The 22,759-nt window shown below is 34.6% G+C and overlaps 3 protein-coding genes across 3 annotated transcripts; all 3 read left to right on the plus strand.

Annotated features, from left to right (window-relative positions):
• Window positions 1-406: 406 nt before the first annotated feature.
• On the plus strand, window positions 407-4,323 carry LOC116142305 (disease resistance protein RPM1-like). Its single transcript, XM_031427734.1, has 2 exons — window positions 407-3,310; window positions 4,011-4,323. Exon 1 carries the CDS (start codon window positions 450-452, stop codon window positions 2,538-2,540), a length of 2,091 nt encoding a protein of 696 aa, XP_031283594.1. The 5' UTR covers window positions 407-449; the 3' UTR covers window positions 2,541-3,310; window positions 4,011-4,323.
• Window positions 4,324-7,350: 3,027 nt separating this feature from the next.
• On the plus strand, window positions 7,351-9,303 carry LOC116142348 (disease resistance protein RPM1-like). Its single transcript, XM_031427774.1, has one exon. The coding sequence runs from the start codon at window positions 7,351-7,353 to the stop codon at window positions 9,301-9,303; it is 1,953 nt and encodes a 650-aa protein (XP_031283634.1).
• A 465-nt stretch (window positions 9,304-9,768) lies between these two features.
• On the plus strand, window positions 9,769-21,466 carry LOC116142349. The gene is made up of 8 exons (XM_031427775.1): window positions 9,769-9,966; window positions 17,089-17,239; window positions 17,580-17,900; window positions 18,030-18,204; window positions 18,910-19,090; window positions 19,767-19,874; window positions 20,458-20,727; window positions 21,144-21,466. The coding sequence occupies exons 1-6, from the start codon at window positions 9,769-9,771 to the stop codon at window positions 19,845-19,847; spliced, it is 1,107 nt and encodes a 368-aa protein (XP_031283635.1). The 3' UTR covers window positions 19,848-19,874; window positions 20,458-20,727; window positions 21,144-21,466.
• The last annotated feature ends 1,293 nt before the right edge of the window (window positions 21,467-22,759 follow it).

Raw genomic sequence — 22,759 nt, forward strand, 5'->3', positions numbered from 1 at the left:
GTATTTTCCTTTATGTATATTAGACTAATAATTTTTTTTTTTTTTTTGGTTATATTAATTGAACTATATTATATTATTTGGTATCATGTTATATTTTATTGTGTAAGTTTATATCACATCAATTAATTCAATCCATTTGAGTTTTCAATATATTTTTATCCATATTTTCCTTTAACATTTGGTAGATACAACTTTTTCACAGTAATATAGGCTTAAAACCATACATAACCAAATTAATCAATAACAGAGTCTTCTCAAACTTTATTAATTATTAATTAGTCCAGCTGTTTACGACTAAGTCACAGAGTCCCAAAAGTTTTACTAGTCAACAAAAACATCTAAAGAATTGTGTTCACACTTCTGTCCAACCCACTGTTTTAGTAACATTGTATGCAAGATCATACATCTTAAGAATTAATATGGAGTGAACAAGAAAAAGGTTATGAGATATGGCAGAGTTTACAGTGAACTTTGCTAAAAAAACCTTGGCTTCCTTGCTTGTCCAAGAAACCAAGCCCTTGATAAGTGTAAAGAAAGAAGTTGAAAGCATCAAAAGAGAATTGGAATTCATCAGGCCTTTCCTCAGGGATGCAGATACAAGGGCAGCAGTCGAAAAAGAAGAAGAAAGCAATGGAGGCATTGTAGGTATATGGGTAAAACAAGTAAGGGAACAAGCTTTTCGCATTGAAGACGTCATAGATGAGTACATACTTAATAAGGCGAAGCATGATGAACATGGTGGCAAAGGTCTCACTGGTTTCCTTCGAAAAATGCGTTGCTTCGTGTGTGACCTTAAGGCGCGACATGGAACTTCATCTGAGATTAAAGATATCAGATCATCACTTGCTGATATACGAAGAAGAGCTGATGACTATAAATTCAGAACCATAGATCAAGGAGATGTTGTACCGCACGACTCTCGAGTTGGTTCCTTTTTCATCCAAGACGCTGAACTTGTGGGCATCGAATCTACTAGAGACCAGTTGATTGGTTTGTTGGTACGTGGAATATCCAACCGTTCAGTTGTTGCAGTTGTGGGCGAAGGAGGACTTGGCAAGACCACTCTTGCCGGGAAAATTTATGCGAATGATACAATGAAGAAGCATTTTGATTGCCAGGCTTGGATCACAGTTGGGAAAGAATACTTGAAGAAAGATTTACTAAGGAAAATTTTACGAGAACTTTACCGTTCAACAGGGTTCACTCTACCGGAGGCAGATGGAATGGAAGAGAAGGATTTGATCATGATGTTGAGGGAACACTTAACGGACAAGTGTTACATGATCGTGTTTGATGACGTGTGGAAAATTGAATTTTGGAGAGATGTAGAGCATGCTTTGCTTGATAACCAAAAAAATAGTAGAGTAATGCTAACGACACGGAATAACGCAGTTGCTGAATTCATACCGTTGTCAATAGTTCATGTTCACATGCTTGAACCCTTGTCTTCAGAGCAGGGATGGGAACTTTTTTGCAGAAAGGCATTTGGCTCTGACGGTTGTTGTCCTCCAAACTTGACGAAATTATCGGAACGTATTGTTGGAAAATGTGGAGGTCTACCTCTAGCAATTGTTGCGATAGGTGGGCTTCTCTCAAGAAAAAACAAGATTGCTCCTGAATGGGAAAATATACTAGGTAGCTTGGGCTCAAAATTAAGCACTAATTCCCATCTTAGTGATTGCAAGAGAGTTTTGTCTGAAGGTTATTATGATCTTCCTCACCATCTCAAGCCATGTCTCTTATACTTTGGTGTGTTTCCAGAAGGGTGCGAAATTAGATTTGGGAGGCTAATTCGCCTTTGGATAGCTGAAGGCTTTGTCCAATGCAACAACCATCTTCCATCTGAGCATGTTGCAGAAGAATACCTGAAAGAACTTATTGATAGAAGCTTGGTTCAAGTTTCAAGGAGAAAAGCTTCTGGACGAGCTAGAAGTTGCAGAGTTCATGATCTGATGTACGAGATCATTCACAAAAAGATGAAGGAATGTGATTTTTGTCATTTCTTTGATGAAAAAGACTTGAGTCACTTTAGTAAAACTCGGCGTATTTCAATACACAAATGTGCTAATGGTGTTTTAGAGAGCATAAAAAATTCAAAGATCCGTTCCATTTGTCATTTCAATATTGACAAATTGTCCGAGTCTTTCATGACTACATTTGTTGCTGATTTCAAGCTCTTAAAGATACTTGATTTTGAAAATGCCCCTTTGGATTTTCTTCCTGATGGAGTGGGAAAGCTCTTCCATTTGCACTACTTAAGTTTGAAAAATACAAAAGTTAAAGAACTTCCCAAGTCCATAGGCATGCTTGTCAACTTAGAGACTCTTGATTTGAAGTGGACTTTTGTGATTGAGCTCCCAATTGAGATCAAGAATCTGAAAAAATTGCATTGTCTAATTGTACGACTCTTTGACAACAAAGGTCCTTACGGAGATAAAGCAAAAATACACGAAGGTTTTGGGTCTTTAACAGAGTTGCAGCAGCTACGGTATGTGCATGGAAACACTGAAGTACTTGAAGAGCTTAAGAAACTGAGGTAGTTAAGAAAGCTGGGCATTAGCGTCGCAAATAGAGATGTGAAGGATTTGTTTGTAATTGTCCAGAATATGGAAAAGCTTGAAGTTTTGAGTGTAAAAGTGTTGACAAGTGGAGAAGAGCCTCTTGATATACAATCTTTGGCTTCTCCTCCTTTATGTCTTCAGCGATTTGATTGGAGAGGGGTGTTTATTGAAATTCTACCAGTTTGGATTTCTAAACTTCACAATCTAATCAGATTACAATTGGATTTGATTGGATCTACCAATGATTCCATGACAATCCTTCAAGCTCTGCCTAATTTATTGGTGCTTATGTTCTTTGTGCGTGACTCTGATGAACAATTGCATTTCAAAGAAGGTTGGTTTCCAAAACTCCAATGCTTGTATCTCTATGACTTCAAAGGATTGAAATGCATGATGATAGAGAATGGTGCAATGCCTACTCTTATAGAGCTGTATATTGGACCATGCCCATTGTTGAAGGAGATTCCAACTGGAATTGAGCATCTCAATAACCTAAAGTTGCTTTCATTTCGTATGATGTTGAAGGAGGTTTATTGCATGATAAAAAAGGAGAACTGGGAGAATGTCACTAAACACATTCCACAAATACATGTCAGCTATACACCGACAAAAAGAGGTAAATACTATTTTCTCACTAGTAAATATTTGTCATCTCTTTTGGCAGAAGATTTTGAGGAGCTATTGAAGAAATTAAGCCCGAGTAACGAATAGCCCCATTACCGAATCAACAAGTCAGTCTCCTAAAACAAGTAAGCCTTTTAAATAGTGTGTTTCTCTTAAATTCACTTCTCTGCTATTAAATATTGCAGTTTTTTTTATGAGTAAACAAATAAACTTTTTTTTTAAATAATTTAATAGTTGGATTAGCATCATTCTAATCTGGTAGTACTTGTAATTAATCATTAATTATCTGAATTTTTTTTTTATAAATACATTTTATTTTATTATCATAAATAAAAATACTCCTATAATTTATTTTATTGAAAACATTTTAAAAAAAATTACTTAATTAATTGATTAAGTTCTTGCTGTCGGAATCCGATACCGACAGCTCCAGGTCCATTGCTGGAATTTGTTTTGGCGATATTGGGTAACAATATTTGTATCAAAATAATTCACTTTTAATGATCTATCTCTACAATTAGTTTTAGCAATATAGTCAACGTTTGGCTGGGATCTGACCAAGAAAGTTCCGATGGCCGTACTTTCTCGATCAGATTCTAGCTAAACGTAGTCATTTTTCCAATTTACAGTTATATAGGCAGATAGATCGGTTATAGATGATCATTTAATATCAATTTTGTTGCAGCACGCCAAAAAAGTCTCTTGTTACTGGAAATCGTCTGCTGCCATTAGAAACAAAATTATCAGTTTTTTTTTTTTTTTTTTTTTAACTTATCGTATGAATTATTTTGCTGACTGATGTAAATCTTCTATTGTCATGAGCAGATGAAGAATGTTGCTGATGAATCCATCTTTTCCGGTGATCACCCAGGATGACTATGGCTTGTTCTTGTAATAAAGGTTCTGTATTGCTTGTAATTCATGTGTGTAGTGTCATCAATAATGGTGTAGCATTGCTTGTTCTCAGCATGCAATATCTACTGTCAATGTTTTCTTATAATTTCCATGTTGTTGGACGGGGAGTTTTCTTAAATTTTCTGTGTAATATCTACATTGAAATGTGGTTGTTGTTGCTGCGTTGTGGTCATCGTTGTTTTCTGTCTATAAAAAAAATCTCCCCTGTTTTTCCTTGTTTCAATGGATTTAGTTGGTTTTTTCTATGAACCTGCTTTTACATAAAATCAATTTTATAATATATTTTTTTTAATCTCGTGGCATGAGGAAAAAGAAAATCACACCTGGAAAAATGATGTAAAAGAAAATTGGAGAACCCATAAGGATATCTGGCTTTTTCTAGATGTACACACAACACTGTATCCATGAGCAAACATATTAACCATGGAGTGATCAAGAAAGAGCTTACTAAAAGAAGCTTGGATGTTTGTAGGAGCTAAAACTTGTAGAGTCCATGATCTGATGAGTTCATTTGCAAAAAGCGGAAGGATTTGTCCAATACAGCCACCATCTCCCATCATAGCATATTGCCGAAGAATACTTGACAGAACTTATTGGCAGAAATTTGGTTCAAGTTGCAAAGAGAAAGGCTTCTGGACGACCTGAAAGTTGTAAAGTCCACGATCTGATGTACAAGTTTCAAAATTTGTATCTTTACAACTTCAAAGGATTGAAATGGATGAAAATTGTTAGTGAAGCAACGATCAGAGATAAGGGTACAACTGAAAAATCAGAAGAAAAAAGTTTGGAGATTTGAGCTTTAACATCTGGTTCAGCGGCAATTTGAAAGAGTTCTGTTCTGGATTCTGGAAAATATTCCTAGTGCTATTGTCTAAAAAGAGTAAGCGGCTGTTAACGACAAAGATACAAGTTCCGTTACGTTCCGTTACATGGACGTTAGCTCTTCCAACGGTGTCGTTTCTATTACATATTAAAAAGGGCGAAAACTCGAACAACGCAGATCGAAGCAAGGGTTTTCCGTCTTCTTCTTCTTCTCTTCTCTGTTCTTGCAGAAATCCGACGGCCTGCAAATCTGAGTTTTGTGTTTGTTGATCGAATGTTGAATGGCTGAGATCTTTTAATATTGCAAGTCACATGGATTTCCAAATCAAGAGCTGTCGGTTCAGATCAAAGTTGCTGGATTTTTATTCATTTTTGGGTCAAAGTCGTAGTTCCTAAATCAACGGCTGAAACACTTTAATTTTGTGTTTCTTTTGAATCAATTGTAGTTATTAATCTGCAAGAGTCACACGTACTGCCAACGTGGACTCATATCTAGTATAAAACAAATTCGTGAATTGGATTGTATGATGAAGGTTACCAATAAAATTGCAATTCTGGAAATTTCTGTATCTCTCTTAAAAACCTTTTGTTTGTCCAGAATATGAAAAACTTTGAAGGTTTGTTTGTATCAGCGTTTAGAAGTGGAAAAGAGCCTCTTGCTATACAATCATTGGCTTCTCCTCCTTCATGTCTGCGGCGATTTGGTTTGGTAGGGATGTTTATTGAAATTCTACCAGTTTGGATTTCTAACCTTCAAAACCTAACCAGATTAGAATTGGATTTGGTTCGATCTACCAATGATTCCATGACACTAATTTATCTTTGCTTATTCTCTCTGTGGATGATTGTGATGAACGATAGCATTTCAAACACGGTTGGTTTCCAAAGCTCCAACAGTTGTGTCTGTACGACTTCAAAGGATTGAAATGCATGATGATAGAGAAAGGTGCAATGCCTAGTCTTACAGAGCTGGAGATTGGGCCATGCCCATTGTTGAAGGAGATTGGGTCTCTTAAATTTTGATTAAGTTTCAGCTGTTAGAATCCGGTATCAACACTCGTGGATTCGTCGCTGGAATTTGTTTTGGCGATATTAGGTAACAATATTGGTATCAAAATAATCAATTTTAACGATCTATCTATATCTACAATTATGTTTAGCAATATATGCAACATTTGTTCGAGACCTGACGAAGAAAGTTCGGGTGGCCGCACTTTCTTAGTCAGATCCCAGTCAAACGCAATCATTTTTTCTGTTTAACGATCATTTTAATATCAATTTTGTTACTGTGACACGCCAAAAAGGTCTCTAGTTACCAGAAATTGCCCGTTGCAACTGCAAACGAAATTATCAGTTTTTTTTTCTTTTTTTTACTTTTTTTTTTTTTTTTTACTTATCCTATGAATTAATTTAATTGACGGATGTAAATCTTCTATTGTCATGAATAGATGAAGTATGATGTTAATGAATCTATCTTTTCTGGTGGTCACCCAGGATGACTATGGCTTTTTCTTGTAATAAAGGTTTTGTATTGCTTATAATTCATGTGTGTAGTGTCGTCAATAATGGTGTAGTATTGCTTGTTATCAGCATGCAATATCTATTGTCAATGTTTTCTTGTTGTAATTTCAATGTTGTAGGACGGAGAGTTTTCTTAAACTTTCTGTGTAATATCTACTTTGAAATGTGGTTGCTGTAGCTACTGTTATGGTCATCCTTGTTGTCTACCTATAAATAAACATCTCCCCTGTTTTACTCTGTTTCAATGGGTTTAGTTTGTTTTTTCTATCGATCTGCTTTTTACATAAAATTAATTATATATAAAATTAATGTTTTCACTTTTCATACAGATAAGATAAAGCCGAGTGCACTTATAGAATTACATTTGTTAACAAAAGTACTTAAAACAAAAATACCCATATTTGTATCTGTACATACACACTGGTTTCCTAAAACAAATTTTTGATGTACGCACAACAATGTATCCATGAGCAAACATCTTAACAATGGAGTGATCAAGAAAAAGGTTATCAGATATGGCAGAGTTTACAGTGAACTTTGCTACAGAAACCTTGGGGTTCTTTGCTTGTCCAAGAAACCAAGTTGTTGGGAAGTGCAAAGAAAGAAGTTGAAAGCATCAAAAGTGAATTGGAGAGCATCAAATCTTTCCTCAAGGATGTAGACGCGAGAGCAGCAGCCGAAGAAGAAGGAGAAAACAAGTGAGGGAACAAGCTTATTACATTGAAGATGTTCTTGATGACGTGTTGAAGGATGCAAAACTTCCTCGTGGCAGTGGTCTCATTCGTTTCCTTCAGAAAATGTGTTGTTTCACAAATGAACTCAAACTGCGCCATAGGATTGCCATTGAGATTGAAGATATCAAATCATCACTTGACAAGAGACAGCTAAGAGGACCAAGGCAGACAAAATGGAAGAGAAGGATTTGATCATGATGTTGAGGGAACACTTACCGGACAAGTGTTACATGATTGTGTTTGATGACGTGTGGAAAATTGAATTTTGGAGAGATGTAGAGCATGCGTTACTTGATAACCAAAAAAATAGTAGAGTAATGCTAACGACACGGAATAACGCAATTGCTGAATTCGTACCATTGTCAATAGTTCATGTTCACATGCTTGAACCCTTGTCTTTAGAGGAGGGATGGGAACTTTTTTGTAGAAAGGCATTAGGCTCTGACGGCTGTTGTCCTCCAAACTTGACGGAATTATTGAAACGGATCGTTGGAAAATGTGGAGGTCTTCCTCTAGCAATATCTGCGATGGGTGGGCTTCTCTCAAGAAAAAACAAGATTGTTTCTGAATGGGAAAATTTACTAGATAGTTTGGGCTCAAAATTAAGCACTAATTCCCGTCTTAGTGATTGCAAGAGAGTTTTGTCTAAAGGTTATTATAATCTCCCTCACCATCTCAAGCAATGTCTCTTATACTTTGGTGTGTTTCCAGAAGGCTACGAAATTAAATTTGGTAGACTAATTTGCCTTTGGATAGCTGAAGGCTTTGTCCAATGCAACAACCACCTTCCATCTGAGCATGATGCTGAAGAATACTTGAAAGAACTTATTGATAGATGCTTAGTTCAAGTTTCAAAAAGAAAAGCTTATAGACGAGCTAAAAGTTGTAGAGTTCATAATTTGATGTATGAGATCATTCCCAGAAAGATGGGGGCATGTGATTTTGGTCTTTTCTTTGATGAAGAAAACTTCAGCCACTTCAGTAAAACTCAGCGTATTTCAACACACAACTGCACTAATGGTGTTTTAGAAAGCATAAAAAATTCAAAGATCCGATCCAATTGTCTTTTCAATGTAGACAAATTGCCTGAGTCTTTCATGACTACATTTGTTGTTGATTTCAAGCTTTTAAAGATACTTGATTTTGAAAATGCCCCTTTGGATTGTCTTCCTGATGGAGTGGGAAAGCTCTTCCATTTGCACTACTTAAGTTTGAAAAATACAAAAGTTAAAGAACTTCCCAAGTCCATGGGCATGCTTCTCAACTTAGAGACTCTTGATTTGAAGTGGACTTTTGTAATTGAGCTTCTAATTGAGATCAAGAATTTGAAAAAATTGCGCTGTCTAATTGCAAAACGGTGTGACAACAAAGGTTCTTACGGAGCAATTATACAGGAAGGTTTTGGGGCTTTAACAGAGTCGCAGCAGCTACGGTATGTGCAGGCAAACACTAAAGTACTTGAAGAGCTTACGAAACTGAGGCAGACGAGAAAGTTGGGCATTGGGGTTAAAAAAAGAGATGTGAAGGATTTGTTTGCTATTATCCAAAATATGGAAAACCTTGAAGGTTTGACTGTATCAGTGTTTACAAAGGGAGAAGAGCCTTTTGATATACAATCCTTGGCTTCTCCTCCTTTATGTCTTCAGCGATTTGGTTTTGGAGGGATGTTCATTGAAATTCTACCAGTTTGGATTTCTAAACTTCAAAACCTAACTGGATTAGATTTGTATTTGAAAGGATCAACCAATGATTCAATGACAATCCTTCAAACTTTGCCTAACTTATTGAAGCTTTTTCTCACTGTGGAGAACTGTGATGAACAATTGCATTTCAAAGAAGGTTGGTTTCCAAAGCTCCAATACTTGTATCTCTACGACTTCGAAGGATTGAAATGCGTGATGATAGAGAAAGGTGCAATGCCTAGTTTGACAGTGCTGTATATTGGACCATGCCCATTGTTGAAGGAGATTCCAATAGAAATTGAGCATCTCAATAACCTAAAGAAAGTTGTATTTCGTATGATGTTGAAGGAGGTTTATTGCATGATAACAAATGAGAACTGGGAGAATGTCACCAAACACATTCCACAAGTACATATCAGCTATAAAGAGACAAATAGAGAGTAAATATCTTTCATCTCTTTCGGAAGAAGATTTTGAGAAGCTATTTAAGAAATTGAGGCCAGTCTTGTAATGAGTAGCCCCATCACTCACAGAATCAATAGGTCAGTCTCGTAAAACAAGTAAGCCTTTTTAATAGTGTGTTTCTCTTAAATTCACTTCTTTGCTATTAAATATTAGGTTAAGCCTAAGATATGGAGCCATGTCAGTACAAACTTTTTTCTAAAAATAATTTAATGAACAATTGCATTTCAAAGAAGGTTGGTTTCCAAAGCTCCAAAACTTGTATCTCTTAGACTTCAAAGGATTGAAATGCATGGCCCACCCTCAAATTAAAAAAAAAAAAAAAAATTAATATGTAATTTTTTTTTTCTTTTTGTGACAATTTTGACTAGAAAAACAGAATATGAATGTTATGTGCAATTAGTTTTTATTTTGGCCCACCCTAACAGAAATTTCTAAACCACTACTATGCATGATGATATTGAAAGTGCAGTGCCTAGTCTTACGGTGTTGTATCTTGGACCATGCCCATTGTTGAAGGAGATTCCAATTGGAATTGAGCATCTCAATAACCTAAAGAAAGTTGTATTTGAAATGATGTTGAAGGTGGTTTATTTCATGATAAAAAATGAAAACTGGGAGAATGTCACTAAATACATTCCACAAGTACGTGTCACCTATAAACAGAAAACATTTAGAATGTACTTTTTTTACGTTAGTAAATATCTGTCATCTCTATTAGTAGAAGATTTGGAGAAGATTATTAAAAGAATTGAGGTCGAGTAACGAGTAGCCCCATCACAAAATCAACAAGCCAGTCTCCTAAAACAAGCAAGCCTTTTGAATAGTGTGTTTCTCATAAATTCACTTCTTTGCTATTAAATTGTTTTAGTATTTTATCAGGAAATAGCACCATATCACTACAAACTCTAAAAATAATTTTATAGCTGGATTAGCTTGTAAGAAACTACGTAATTCTAATCTCGTAGTAATTGTAAAGAATCATCAATTATTTAAATTTTTTTATAAATACATAATAATTGATTATCATAATAAAAGTAAAATTAAAATATTCTTATAATTTTTTTTTATTTAAAGCATTTTTTTTTAATTTATCTTAATTAATTGATTAAGTTCCAGCTGCCTGAATCCAATACCAACAGTTGCTGGTCCATTGCCGAAATTTGTTTTGGCTATATTAGATAACAATAGTGGTATCAAAGTAATTTAATTTTAACGATCTATCTATATCTGCAATTATATTTTGCAATATATTCAACTTTTGACCAGGATCTGATAGAGAAAGTTCAGGTGGCCGCACTTTCTTTGTCAAATCTTGGCCAAACGCAATCATTTTTCCAGTTTAAAGTTGTATAGACAAATAGATCATTTAGAGACGATTACTTTAATATCAATTTTGTTACCACAACATGCCGAAAAAGTCTCCTGTTATCGGGAATTGCCCATTGCTGCTGGAAACAAAATTATCAGTTTTTTTTTTTTTTTTCTTTTTTTACATTTGTTTTTTACTTATCCTCTGAATTAATTTAGTTGACAGATGTAAATCTTCTATTGTCATGAATAGATGAAGTATGATGTTGATGTATCTATCTTTTCCAATGATCACCCAGGATGACTATGACTTTTTCTTGTAAAAAAGGTTATGTATTGCTTTTAATTCATGTGTAGTGTAATCAATAATGGTGTAGTATTGCTTGTTATCAGCATGCAATATCTACTATCAATGTTTTCTTCTTGTAATTTCCATGTTGTTGGGTTGGGAGTTTTCTTGAACTTTCTGTGTAATATCTACCCTGAAATGTGGTTGTTGTTGCTACTGTTATAGTCATCATTGTGTTGTTGTCTGCCTATAAAAAACATTTCGCCTGTTTTACCCTGTTTTCCTATGAACCTGCTTTTACATAAAATCAATTTTATAATATATATTTTTAATCTCATGGCATGAGGAAAAAGAAAATCACACTTGGAAAAATGGTATAAAAGAAAATTGGAGAACCCATTAGGATATCTGGCTTTTTCTAGATGTACACACAACACTGTATCCATGAGCAAACATCTTAACCATGGAGTGATCAAGAAAGAGGTTATCAGATATGGCAGAGTGTACAGTGAACTTTGCTATAGAAACCTTGGGCTCCTTGCTTGTCCAAGAAACCAAGTTGTTGACAAGTGTAAAGAAAGAAGTTCAAAGCATCAAAGAGAAATGGAGTTCTGATGCTTTACAATTTCAATTTCTTATATATTCCATGAATCATACACTCTTTTCAGACTTTTATTGAGGTCCCCTGTTTTTGTCTGAAGGTTATGATGATCTCCCTCACCATCTCAAGTCATGTCTCTTATACTTTGGTCTGTTTCAAGAAAGCTTCAAAATTAGATTTGGAAGATTAATTCGCCTCTGGATAGCTGAAAGCTTTGTCCAACACAACAACCACCTCCCATCTGAACACGTTGCAGAAGAATTACTTGAAAAAGCTTACTAAAAGAAGCTTGGATGTTTGTAGGAGCTAAAACTTGTAGAGTCCATGATCTGATGAGTTCATTTACAAAAAGAGGAAGGATTTGTCAAATACAGCCACCACCTCCCATCAGAGCATATTGCCGAAGAATACTTGACAGAAATTTGGTTCAAGTTGTAAAGTCCACGATCTGATGTACAGGTTTCAAAATTTGTATCTTTACAACTTCAAAGGATTGAAATGGATGAAGATTGTTAGTGAATCAACGATCAGAGATAAGGGTACAACTGAAAAATCAGAAGAAAAAAGTTTGGAGATTTGAGCTTTAACATCTGGTTCAGCAGCAATTTGAAAGAGTTCTGTTCTGGATTCTGGATTCTGGAAAATATTCCAAGTGTTATTGTTTAAAAAGAGTAAGCGGCTGTCAACGAAGTTCCGTTACATGGATGTTAGCTCTCATAAGTCCAACGGTGTCGTTTCCATTACATAGTGAAGCAAGGGTTTTCCTTCTTCTTCTCCTCTCTTTTTTTGCTAAGTCATCTTCTCCTCTCTGTTCTTGCACAAATCTGAGTTTTGTGTTTGTTGATTGAATGTTGAATGGATCAGATCTTCTAATATTGAAAATCACATGGATTGCCAAATCAAGTGCTGTCGGTTCAGATCAAAGTTGCAGGACTTTTATTCATTTTTGGGTCAAAGATCAGTAAGTTGTAGTTCCTAAATCAACAGCTGAAATACTTTAATTTTGTGTTTCTTTTGAATCAATTGTAGTTATTAATCTGTACGAGTCATACTTACTGCCAACGTGGACTCATGTCTAGTATCAAACAAATTCGTGAATTGGATTATATGATGAAGGTTATCAATAAAATTGCAATTCTGGAAATTTCTGTTTCTCTTTGTGTTTGTTTCTTGAGAAAGTGTAACAGCTTTCCGGTTTCTTTTTTCGTTTGATCCTAGGACTCTTTCAAAGATGGAGAAAGGTACAATGCCTAATCTTACATTGCTGAGGATCGGAATCATGCCCACTGTTGAAGGAGATTCCAACTGGAATTGAGCATCTCAATAACCTAAAGAAAATTGTATTTAATATGATGTTGAAGGGGGTTTATTGCATGATTAAAAAAGAGAAGTGGGACAAGGTCACTAAACCCATTCCACGAGTACTGAAACAACAGGTCAGTCTCTTAAAACAAATAAGCCTTTTGAATATAGCCTGTCTCTTAAATTCAGTTACCAGCTATTACAATATTAGGTGATAGATGAGGTATCATTGTTAACATCATACTTGTTGCATTCTCTAAATTGGGAAAATCAGTTATACATTCGTGGCATACATAAGAGAAGAGAAAGTTATTGTCTTTACAAATCTTCTTTATTGGCAAACATTATATCAGTTTTTCTTTGACTTTATCAGCAAACAGCACCATCTTTCTTAACTCCAAGATTCCTGTCTTCAAACTTAACAGGTCTAGGACCGGTAATAGATGGATTAGCTTATCAAAAAGTACAATACTCTGATCCTGTAAAACTATTTCCTAATATCTAATATCTACTATTTATATTTATATGATCAGTATCTAATATCTACTATTTCCTAATTGCTGAGTGCTGTCAATCTGTTGTCATTTCCTTAGTAATTGCTTGTATTTCGGAAGAAGACGCAATTACAGGATTTGGATTTCTATATGATATATATTTTCTCCTACTTGAACATGATGTTAAAATATTTTCTTTCTCTTGTGATTGTTTTGTACTTGGTGAAATTTTTTACATGTTGAGTGGATACAGCCTACAGAAATCAACTTGACCTTGTTACAGTTTCTGTTAAGCCCTCCTATGTGATCATTGTGTTAAACATTAAGTATTGGATGAAGTAGTTGGTGATTTCAACCCTCCATTCTCCATGCTGAAACTGAAACTTCTTGCGATATGTAACCACAACTCACAGCTACTAACTTCTCCCTTTTCTCGCACATGCAGCTTTGCTTTGATTTAGTTCAAGATTGGCTCTTAAGCAACCCAGTAGCCTCTATTTGCACTGCTGAAGGTGTAAATTATTTCAGGGATATTGCCATCTTTTAGGATTATCATGGCTTGCCAAAGTTCAGAAAATGTCTCTTATACCTTGGTGTGTTTCCAGAAGGCTACGAAATTAGATTTGGTAGATTAATTCGCCTTTGGATAGCTGAAGGCTTTGTCCAATGCAACGTTTGGCCAATATATGACGGAGAAAGTTCATGTGGTCGCATTTTCTCGGTCAGATCCCGGATAAATGCAAGCATTTTTCCAGTTTAAAGTTATATAGACAGATAGATCATTTAGAGACGATCATTTTAATATAAATTTTGTTACTGTAACAAGCTGAACAAGTCTCTTGTTACCGGAAACCGCTCGTTGTCGCTTCAAATGAAATTATCAGTTTTTTTTTTCTTTTTTTACATTTTTTTTTTTTTACTTATCCTATGAATTAATTTAGCTGACGGATGTAAATCTTTTATTGTCATGAATAGGTGAAGAATGACGTTGATGAATCCATCTCTTCCAGTGATCACCGAGGATGATTATGGCTTTTTCTTGTAATAAAGGTTTTGTATTGCTTGTAATTCGTGTGTGTAGTGTCATCAATAATGGTGTAGTATTTGCTTGTTATCAACATGCAATATCAACTATTCATGTTGTCTTGTTGTAGTTTCCATGTTGTAGGGCAAAGAGTTTTTTTTTTTTTTTTTTTTTTTTTAAACTTTTTGTGTAATATCTACTCAAAAATGTGGTTGCTATTCTACTGTTATGGTCATTCTTGTTGTCTGCCTATAAAAAACATCTCCCCTGTTTCAATGGATTTAGTTGGTTTTTTCTATGAAGCTGCTTTTACATTAAAATTATATATATATATAATACTACACTTACAAACACTTCTTACTAACTTTCTACTCACAAATACGACGTGTCAGTTCACAATTGATCAACTCGCATGGGTCTCTCCTGATCAAGCTACTTACGAGCTGCCACATGGGGTTAGTGAGAGGTGTTAGCGAGAGATGTTTGTAAAGCTAGTATTATTGATTTAAATAGTTTGTTTTGCAGCTGAGAAATTGTGGGAGGAGTTAAAGAAAGTACAACCGTTTCTCTTTCAATAAAAAGGTCAATGAATTGTAAAGATTTGTGGAAAGCTTCGCCAATCAAAAACAGTGTCCCCTGTTTTCCTCTGTTCCTTATTAACAAAGTCCTCACAAATTTCTCCCATCGACATATTGCATTCTGAACATGTTCTCGTTTGAGACGTGTACCTAGTGTTATTTTTGTCAAGCAGTAAATGCCAGTTTCAAAAATAAAAAATATATATATATTAAGGAAAGAAAGCAACTTGCAATAGCTCTTCTAATCTAAATTTTGTCTTAAAGAAATATTTCTTCTGCAATAGAAGGTCTAACCAAAATGACACTATAGAAGACCATCGGTTGCACTAAATGTAGTGATTTGAAGTATCCAGGAAATTAACATGTATTCATGGAGATATTAGCAATTTGCATGCACAGAAACCGAAACTTCAATCTAAGAACTTTTAGTCTGAATTTCAGATTGGAATTCTTCCCCATATATTAGGGAATAATGAATTAGCTAAGATATTTCCCATATCTATGCTCTGACTGGAGGTCTGAATCAAGTTCATCGATTTCAGTTGTGCAATGCCTAATCTTGGAGTGCTGGTGATTGGGCGATGCCTGCAGCTGAACAAGGTCCCCACTAGAATCAAAATATGTGCATAAATATAATTATAGATTAAATATGTAATATCTTCATGCAAAACAAATTATGATTTATTTTTACAGATTACCTTTTCATTACTTAAATTTGATTATATTTCATCTATTGCTATGAACAGAGATCAAACAGATGCCGATCCCATTTGTTGAGCAGAGTAATCATGGAGCTGACAGAAAATATTCAAGTTTGTGATTGTGTTTCGGAATCTGAGAAGAAATGAGAGCTGTTGAATTTGAGTTTAGAGTTCAAAAATTTGGAGCAGCCAAGAAAGACTAGGCAAGACCACTCTTGCCAGTATTAAGTTTTCCAAACTGAAGCTGTAAAAAAGGTACTTCGGTTTCCAGGCCTGGAACCTAAAGCAGTTGAGAAAGAAAAAGTTGAATTTCATCATCTGTTCATGGAAATACATACAAGAAAAACAGCCATCAGTTGAATTTCAAGAAATGAAAAGTTTATAGGATTTATAGGATATTATTGAAATTTTGAAATGACTAGTTATTAAATTACAATTTAAGTATGAATGTAGTCTTGCATGTTAAATTTTGCATGTAATATCTCATCGTTCTGTAAATTGATAGTTATTAAATGAAATAATTACTTAGTATGTATGTATATATTGACATCTGATGTGATACTCAGTAATACCTTCATGATATCATGGACTTTTACTGCTTTTTTCATCTAAAAGCAGAAACCGTTACTTCAACTATAGATTAACCTGTGCGTCGGAGAGAACATCTAACTGAACGAAATAGAGACAACAACAGGAACAAAATATAATAGTAAACCAAATCAAACGGTAAATAAAGAAAAAATAATACGCACGATTTACCTTGGTTCACCCAATGTAGGCTATATCCAACTGAGTCAATATTATTGCAATATGCCTCACCTCTCAATGAATGAATTGCTCTCACACACATAACAAAAGAAAAGTATGTTTATATACTAGGTTTAAGAGATTAAACCTAGTTTTACAAGGATTCTTATTCCTAAGCCCAACCCAAAAAGGAATTAGTAACTTAAAAGAAATCTCCGAGTGCGTCTCCGTTACCCATTAATACTGAAGTAGTCGACAACTCCAACACTAACAACCCTAAACCTTTACTACGCTGTTCTTGACCCTTCTTTTTTGCAAGCCAACATGACTTAATCCTACATTTAGGGTATCCTCTTTTAAGCAGCCCAGGCCCACTCTTTTAGAGTATGAAATATTAGCCCAGTTGTTATTGATTGAGGCTCGAACATAAAACCGCATGGGTAATGTTATACGTACTAACGAATTTTACTAATCAGCGTACTAATTTAAAGCATAATACGGATACCATGCGTTTAGTACTGATACTATGTATGATCACTAGTTAAGCACGCAAAGTATTATTCAAACCGCATTAACTTTGGACTTTATTGGACCCGGTTCGACCAGTTTGTACCCTCCTTCGAGCTCCGGACTGGTCAGTGGCACTCTCTTTCTCATACAGGGGAGCCTAAACCACTCTCTTTCTACTTTCACTTTCACTTCCATCCAATCCACTGTTAGCAAAAGCAGTCTTTTCAATTTCTCCATTTACTTTACCGAACCCCACTTTTATATCTTCTTGATGAAAGAGCACATGGCTGCGATTCTTCTATTTCTTGGCGTGCCTGTTCAAGATCATCCACTTTACCCTCTAAACCCTTTGAACTCTCTGGTGTGTTTTGATGACTTATGTGTGAAAACTTTAGATTTTCTTTCTTTCTTCTCATAATAATCACCTTCTTTTGTGATTATAGATGCTATTGAATCTACATAAAAATGGCAAAGAAAAGAGTAACAATGAATGAGGGAAGATTTAGGAACATTTCTTACTTCTTTTTTTTTATTATTATTATTTTTTTTAATTCTCATTATTATTTTCAGAGGTTTTGAGGTTACAGTATTAGAGATTTTGGGTTTTTCTATTATTTTGTTGATTTTTGCAAGAATTGGGTGTTAATTAGGATAGTGGTTTTATTCGGCAAAGTTCCGTTGTTGATGATTGATTCTAACAGGGTTTAAGATTGTTGCTATATCTTTATGGCTTATATTCCACCACACAAGCGACTCAAAGGATTCCAACCGTCCATCTCCAACTGCAGAGCTGCTTGCTCCACATGTCAAGAGAGATTTGAACTTGAGATCATCTCAGCATAATGTAGACAGGGTTGGGAAGATTATCTTTGCAGACCAATGCGTATACACATGGTTCGTTGTTGATTTGGATGATAATCACCAATTTCCTTCATTTGTCCACCTTGAGCCGATTTCAGAGCCCATTGAGCGGGCTATAGGAGAAAAGTCCCTAGTTTTAGTGAACAATCATGCAGATAAAGGTGGTGTTATGCCCTGTTTAGTATTATCTTAATGTATTATACTTTTTTTTCTTTTCTTTTCTTTTTTTTTTGTAATTTCATTCTAGTGTTTAAAGTAGTGGTATTGATCGTTTTCTCTCTTGTTTGTAGGTAATGATGAAGTGGGAGGGAATATATCAAGTCGAACGAGGGACTTTGTTGCTAAAAATGCATGGCCAGATTTATTGACTTCTTTTAACAATCTGAGGAACAAAATGGAGTGCAAAGAGCTGGAGAAAGTAAAGCCAGTATTGGTCGCTAGATTTGGCAAAATTCTTTTTCGTGGGTAAAGAACTGATTTGCTTTATTGGCTAATGCGTCCTTGATTTCTCTTTCTTTAGGGATGTTACATAAGCCAACATGACTGAGACTGTCACGAGAATCTTATGTTCAATTAAGAATTAGCAGTTGAAATAGAGGGAAATTATGAGGTTGTCCCCTACCTATTCCCATGGAAGGGATAGGAGTGAATTAAATCTCTGAATTAGAAACTCTGGGTAATATTTCTTAAAAAGCCAAAGTAAAGAAAATTAAAACAATGATTTATCATGCACGCTACCTCTTTGCCTTGGCATTGGCGACTTTTTTTGTTATGATTTACTAGTTCACTCAAACCCTTCGTTTGACTTCCATTGTCCTTTGTGAAGATGGAAACACTTTGCAAAAGCACATATCTAGCACTGCTGTTGATGCCTTGCCTTACCTGAGAATTGCTTGATTGTTGGTGCTAGTAACTCGTTTATCATTTCCCCAGCCTCACTTTTTCTTGACTGACCAGTTACATAACATATTTAATTGGGAAAACAATCAATCTGCCGGCTGGCCTATTTCTAACCATATAATGATGATACTCTATGTACCAAATGTATTTCCCCTTCTAGTCAGTCTGCGGCTCAATTAGTTTGTAATGTGAAGCAAACATATGTACTAATAGTTAGTGACAAAAAAATTGGACTAAGCAGCTATTATAAGATTAATCTTTGTGATGCAGGAACTATTCTGTGAACATAGAAAAGGTCAGAAAAGATCCAGTAGCTGAAACCACTCTGAAACAATTGCGAAGACAATTTTATACAAATGTTCCTATGTCTTATATGGAAAACATTATAAGTGAAGTTGTGCCAAAAGTAGGAGTTGATTTTGAAGCAGATAAGGATGTATACTATATCTGGGTAATTGTTCTTCTAAACACCTGTCTATTACAATCATGTTACATGTACTTCATATAATATAGTTAATTCTACCAGGAACTGTAGAGGTAAATGAAGCTGTCAGCAGTACCTATATTTATGTTTTTGAATAAAAAGAAAATGGATTGAACTGAGTTTGTGAGATGAATTTTGACGTAAAAAGTGGTGGAACTACTATATTATAAACAAGAAAAGACGAAACAGGATAAGGATAGAAATTTTTAGAATCTGATTAAGATCTTTTTTTTGAAGTCTTCCTAGAAACATTTAAATGGAATTCACCATTAAAAGAAGAAGAAAAAAGAAATAGTTTTCAACTCTTTTGAATTGTTTGTAAAGGACTTGCTTATGCAGGAGTAAGAAGCTCTGATATAAACCAAAGTATATGTACCATTACAGGTGTGATCCTGAGTGTTAAATTGCAAAAACCTTGCTGATTATGAACCAACTTGAATTTGCCCTTCTTTAAGAGTGCCTTTTGCTTCACGGGATTTGGATCTGGGTAATATATCAGGGACATAAAGAAATTTTAAGTACCTGACTCAATTCATTTGTTTATTTATATTTTGAATTGCCAAAAATATTTTATATTCACTTTAAATTCATCTTTATTTTGTATGTAGAGCCTCATGCTCAATCAGAGATATTTTTCTTGTAGATTGAACTGAACCATGCTCGTCAAATGGTCATAGACATATCATGCGTGGATAAGAATTTAGACCTGAGGCTGATGCTATGAACCAAGAGTGTTGTCGCTGACTTAACTGTAAGTTAATGTGCAAACCTACGCATTAGATGCTTTAGGTAGAATAATTTGCATAACTTTGTTTCTATTTTCTGATCATGTTAATTTTATATTTGTTGTTACTAATCAGAAAATTTATTCATTTCAAACAAAGGAAAAAACAACTTTAAAGCAGTAGAAGGAAATCTTTGTTCTATAACTTGATTTTATCTGGCCAAGGTCTATTTTCTAAAGGATGAAGAAAGAAGAAATACAAGACAAAGCCCAAAGAGTTAAACATACAGTCATATATATAATACCTTTTCACTGAGGATTACAATCTATGAGAGTTTTCCCTCCAGACATCATGAAAGTTAACAAATGGTTGAAGTAAAAAACAAAATCATCAGAATCAAAGTTTTAATTGCCAACTCGTAGGCTTAAAAAGTTTTAATACTTTTGCTTTGTACAATGAGGTTCCTTATTTGATTTTTTTTTTTTTTTTTTTTTTTTACCTTTTTTGTGGGAGTCTATCTTTTGAGACTCCAATGTTTTTGTTTATATCTGTTTCAGTTATCCTTGAGAATGACATCTATGGTCAAACTGATTATATGTGTTCTTCCAGGATGATGAAATGCAGAGCCTTAGAAATCTGATTAATTCAGCTGTTTTAGATCCAGGAGTGAAGGGTTGTTTGAGATGGCCCCTAGGGAAGTCAAACTTGAGGGTTCGGTATCGTGTTAGTGGGGTTTGGCACACAGAAGTTAAGTTGTATGAAAGCTCATCACTGAGGCTCAAGGTAAGACATGCTGATCGATTTAGTTTTAAGTCTTCTACTGGGGAGTCTGCGTTGGAGATTACTCTGAAGTTGAAGCGATTAGCTTCAGACATACTGGTAATTGGTATTTATTGCATTCAAACTTTTTCACTTGACCTTCTCTTTTAATGTGGGACTTAATAAATGTTGAAATTATTGCTATTCAGAAATTTATCATTGAAGTACTTGTTTTCCAGATCTTGTTTCTAGTTTCACCGTTGAGTTGCAAAACAATTTCGGCATAGAAAATTTCAATGAAATGCAAAATTTTTCCAAGAGTTTTATGAAGAATTTCAACATGGAAGATTACAATGAAAATATTTTACGTTTAGCTGTTTTTAGGTTCAATGATTTTTTTTTTTTGGCTTGCAATGAATCATATGGAGCAAGCAATTCTTCTGTTTATTTCATATTTCTGCACTTATCATTAGCTTATTTTTCAGTACATGGAAGATCTTACATGCATTTATTGTTTCTTTTTTTGCAATTTCCAGGAACAGAAGGTGGACACTGATACTAACTATAATATGTTTAAGGACACCTTAGGGTTGATGTGGAATCATTTTCTGTGTTGTGAGCACTTCTTGACATAAGCAACTCGTGACAAGCTTTACCTACTGTGAAAGATGTTAATATGTTAATGTCAGTGATGGGAATAACCCATGTTTCCCATGTCCGTCTCCAATGGTGGAACATTTCTTGTAAATATTTGTTACCAAATATTTTTGTTGCTTCTTTCTTTCTTTTTTTAATCCTTGTAAGAGCTTAATATTGTACAGGTGGCGTTTCAACAATGGTATGCTTGGTAAATCATCGACAGATTATGTATATGTGATAAAACTATTAACTAATTGAGTTGACTGTTTATGTTGCAGAAGTGGGTCAAAAATATTCAGTAGGTATCCTATAATTTGTTTTAAATTTAGAAGTTTCTATGTAATTATTATATGAGTGATTTTTAATTTTTTTAATTTTATGTTTTCCCTTCTTTTGATTTTAACTGAGAGTCTGCATTTCTACAAGGAATCTGCTATCATACGACGCCAATTTATTTGTCATAGTTGAGTTCGATTATTTTATCATGCTGGTAGGAATTGAGAGTGTCTTGTCTCTGACGATATAGTTGTATCCACTAGGTTGCTCAAGAATCAAGAGATATTGAATTCTTTTTCTTTCTCTTGGGTTTCTATAGCCCTTCAATTTTACTTTATCCGCATAGAGAGCTTTTTATTTGTATATGAAACATAATGTTCTCCAGAGTCGTTGAAATGAAAGAGTGAGCATTAGGCAAGGCACAAAGCAAACTCAAAATTAAGATAGTGTTTAATTGGCTATTAAACAAAGCATAGATACTTTACTTCAAATTGCCAAAAGATTAATAAAGAGAAATTCTTTTCCCTTCCAAGAAGTTCCAACCAATTCCCACCTTTTGAAAACTAGTATGTAAAGGCCAACGGAAGCTCCTTCCTGCTTGATGTTGCTTATACAACTTGGCTTCTTTTCTCAACTACAATTCTAAACTATTCAATATTTCTAAAGTTAACACAATTGATAGCTTGAATTTTGTTTGGTGGCTCAGAGAATTTTGAAGGTGCCTGTTTTCTGCTGTTTTTGCAATTTTTTTTAGTCATCTTTCTTTTATTCTAACAATGTAATTAAGTTTTAACTTTTTTTTTTATTTAATTGAAAGGCTTCTGTAAACAAAGAAGATCCAAGATCCAGGTGTTATTTCTTATATCACATTCATATATCATCCAATAACAGGTAATCAATTAAACTTTGCTTCTTTAGTAGTTATAATTTATGCTTATTTATCACCAAAGNGCATAAAGAAACCTTGTCTTATCTCTTATGACCATGACCTGCTACCTGCTCAAGGATTAAAATAGCGAGCGTTTGGTATGGAAAATGCTGGACAGTGAGACCTGGATCTTGTACTATTAAGCTCTGTATGGTATGTTGTAATAACACAATCCCAAAACAAAGATTATAATCAACCCACGCACATCCACAAAAGATCAAGAATACCACAATTTTACCGTGGTTCGCCTTTCCAAGATTGGGAAGGCTACGTCCACGTTGAGCTCCGGAAACAACGAAGCTCACTGCA

Source organism: Pistacia vera, unplaced genomic scaffold (genome assembly GCF_008641045.1).
Source record: "Pistacia vera cultivar Batoury unplaced genomic scaffold, PisVer_v2 Contig407, whole genome shotgun sequence".
NCBI lineage: Eukaryota > Viridiplantae > Streptophyta > Magnoliopsida > Sapindales > Anacardiaceae > Pistacia > Pistacia vera.